The sequence below is a fragment of the Nicotiana sylvestris genome, chromosome 10 (genome assembly GCF_000393655.2).
Source record: "Nicotiana sylvestris chromosome 10, ASM39365v2, whole genome shotgun sequence".
NCBI lineage: Eukaryota > Viridiplantae > Streptophyta > Magnoliopsida > Solanales > Solanaceae > Nicotiana > Nicotiana sylvestris.
In genome coordinates this window covers 157656417-157660177 of record NC_091066.1, presented here as the reverse complement: position 1 = coordinate 157660177, position 3761 = coordinate 157656417, and the positions used below count along the sequence as shown (strand labels likewise).

The following is a 3761-nucleotide window of genomic DNA, read 5'->3' as shown; positions in this document are numbered from 1 at the left end:
TATTTTTCTTCACATACTATTCTCTTATAGTCTATGGAATACCTTGCTCTCTATCTTTCACTCAGATGTATTGTCTGAGATTTTTGATGTGTCAGAAATGAGAGCTGAAACTCTCCTTTTATATGCAGAACCTCAATCCCTCACGACTACTACATTTTACATTTTTCTCTCATGCAGATTTGCTACGCCTACACATTTTTTCTTCTGCAGCCTACCATATTTGACAGTGCAAAAGAAAAGATGGTGGCCGCCAATCAAAGGAAGAAAATTATTTTCCTTGATTTATGGGATGGACACTACAATTATCACGTGTAGAAGCACCAAAAATAGTAGTATTACAATAGAACAACAATTATATTGTCAAACATTAAGTCTGTTCCTGTAATAATCTCAAACATTAACCTTCCAACATTGATTTTCAAATTAAATAACTGCATGCAATAGCATTTTACATTAATGCTAAATTAACTATAATAAAAACTTAATCCAGATCCTAGGAACTTTTGTTCAATGATGTGATCGAGTTTCTCCACCATCTCAACCGTGAAGTAATTTTTCCAATCTCCAACTTCGCCTCGACGAAAGAACAATTTATGATCCTCTCCAGTTGGCCATTTCTCATTCTTGTTCACCTCCAAGTTACTCAAATTCTCAAAGCTACACAATTTCAAGATTTCATTCACCACTCCTGATGTTTCTTCCTCTTCAGAAAATGGACATTCCAAGAATTCAGCTAAACGTTTCACTTGAATCTCGGGTTTCTCTTTAATTTCTTCATACATCAAGAAAAGTACTCTAGTAGGTTTTTCTAAACTTTTTTTCCAGTAATCTAACACGTGATCCCAAAACGGACCAAAAAGGCTCACCCCCTTATAGAAAAGATCAAACATTTCTTCAATCGAATTGGTATCCATGTAATGAGATCTTAACTTGTTTGTGAAATGCCACATTGAAACAAAAGTGTCCCTCGGATTCCTACACAGGTAAATGAGCTTGCTTTCCGAATCTTGGACAGATTTTGGCAATGAAGCATATGGCAAATGCGTTGCCAACAGCCTAGGAGTGGTGAAGGATGAGAAATCAGGGACTTGTCCATCAACATAAAGCTTAAGTTCTAAAAACGGAACAAGAGCATGAGGGTTCTTGACTAACAAAGGATGATTTTGTCCTGAAAGAGGAAAGCGAATTCGGTTCACTAGAGCGAACACGAGTGCTTTTAACCAGGTAGTTCCTGATTTAGGAATAGTAACAAGAATGATATCACTATCTTGAGCATGAAATTGTTTTTGGCATGCAATCACACCTTGGATTATTCTTGGTGATACCCAAAAACCTTGGTAGTTGTAGATATATGATCCAATCAATCCTTTTTCTTTGGGTAAGGTTGAGAGCAATTTCTTACACTCTTCACCTAAGCCATCCTCTTGTAAATATTTGGGAGGAAGTAGTTGAGAATTGTGAGACGTTGTCATTGGTTTTGAGGATGGAGTGTTTTCTCTTAGTAGCTTGTATGATGAAGATTTAGTCATGAATGGTATATATAGGGAGATTACTCACCAACTCTCCTAAAAGACAAATGGTGTAATCAGATTTTCTTATATTTTTATTTAGTTAATGATTTTTATCCTTCTTTTTTTGACTTTATCTTTGGAAAAAAACAAAAGAAATGAAAAAGATAAAAACATATCAATGTCATTTGGCAATATTCATCCTTATCCTTTCCTTAACTAATTACACATAAAACACACACTAACCCCCCACCATCCACGCAATGGCTCACGTTTTTTTACACTCACTCTTAAAATTAAGAAGGCTTTTCACACTATGCCTGCCTGTTTTCTTGAATTTCTACCTCATTGTCTAAAGTCTGTCATATGGGCTACGAATTGCGAGAATATGGCAATTGCGAGCCCATTATGTTGCGCGTCTCTAATATAACAAGTAGAAATAATAGCAGGTAGCCTCTAAACTGCTGCTATTTAGGAATTAGTCAGTGTGTCTTGAGTTTTAATTTTTCAGTTCAAATTTTTAGGACAAAAGAATATCATGAGTTAATCCGAAATTAAGATTTTTAGTTTAAGATTTCAGGATAAAATAAATACTGACTAATCTCTTAATATCATTCATGAGAATGGCTATATGTGCACTTACCCCAATATACAACCTATGAACCCAATTGTACATGGGATATTTTACCACACGTGAGGCCTTTATATGCAAAAGAACTCTGTTACTTTTCCTGAATTGGAGCATGTTTGCTTTTCTTTTTTTTTCTAAAATCTTATTATTCTTGTTTACAGCTAGTAGTGGCAAAATAGATTTAAAAAATATTTATCCTTTCATATTATCAATTAAAAATGGATTGAATAAAGAACATTTTAAAAAAATTGGTCAAACATTGATAAGATCTATATTATCCACTCAAAAAGGATAAGTAATGAATAACCAATTGATTAACTTCTACATTTGCAAAGACTCATATTGGGAGTTCCTCAAATTTGGGAGACTAGAAATTCTCGCAAAAGTGATCATATTCAAGAAGCCATGAATAACATAAATACCCATATTATCTGCCGGTTAACCAATTTTCTATCCGTATTAAATATCTATTAGGCAGGATATTTTATCCATTTTCGATCCGTCCATATCTGACCTGACCCACCAGTTTACTGCCCGTATTTACAGTTTTATTTTGTAAACATGAGTGAGTCGGGAGTTGATGGAGAATAATTTGTGATGACCAGATAGGTCATCTAGAGTTTTAGAACCTAATTCTGCATTTCGAAGCCTCAAATACCTTATTTTAGCCTTCCTCGATTTGCATGTGCAATCCGGTGTTTTTCTTGGAGGATTTATGTTAAAAATTGATAAAATATAAAATTTTGCCTTAAAAATCTATTTGAGTTGACTTTGGTCAATGTTTTGAGTAAATGAACTCGGATCCGTATTTGACGGTCCTGGTGGGTCTGTATCATGATTTGGGACTTGGGCATTTGCCCAGAATTGAATTCGGAAGTCCCTAGATCGTGTTTTCGTATTCTGTTGAAAAATTGAAGTTTGAAGGCTTAATGAATCTAAAAGTTTGACCAATATTGACTTTATTGATATCGGATCCGTATTTTAGTTTTGGAACTCGGTATAGGTCCATTACTATATTTATAACTTGTCTGTCAAATTTGGTGAAAAACTGAGTTAGTTTGACGTGATTTGGATGTTCGGTTCTTAAAATAGCAATTCTAAAGTTTTCTTGAAAATTTCATTTGATTTGTTATCCAATTCATAGTTCTGGGCGTTATTTTGGCAATTTAAATGCGCAAGCAAGTTCGTATGATATTTTGGACTTGTGTGCATATTTGATTTGGAGCCCCGAGGGCTCGGGTGAGTTTCGGATAGGATACAAAGTGAATTTGGACTTAGAAACATTGCTTGTGTGCACAGGCTACCGCTACTCACACTCCGGAGCATATGGCTCCCCAGTATTAGACTCTAGCATCCACACTAGTTGGGATAGTTTAGTCGATTGTTATGGCATAGGCCGGTGATGGACCCGCTATGTCTTATGAGTGTTTATTGAGATTGGATAAGTTTACAAAGCTCTTCCTAGTTAACTTCAGTGGTGAGCCTTCTGAGGACCCACATGATTAACTTGACAACTGTCATGAGGTGCTGCGGAACATGGGTATAGTTGAGACCAACAGGGTCAATTTTGTTGTGTTTTAGATGATGGGTTCTGCCAAGAGATGGTGGAAGGATTATGTATC

The 3761-nt window shown here is 35.5% G+C and overlaps 1 protein-coding gene across 1 annotated transcript; it reads right to left on the bottom strand.

Moving 5' to 3' along the window:
* Positions 1 to 382: 382 nt before the first annotated feature.
* LOC104219005 (cytosolic sulfotransferase 12) lies at positions 383 to 1491 on the bottom strand. The gene has a single exon (XM_009769631.2). The coding sequence runs from the start codon at positions 1470 to 1472 to the stop codon at positions 465 to 467; it is 1008 nt and encodes a 335-aa protein (XP_009767933.1). The 5' UTR covers positions 1473 to 1491; the 3' UTR covers positions 383 to 464.
* Positions 1492 to 3761: the final 2270 nt, after the last annotated feature.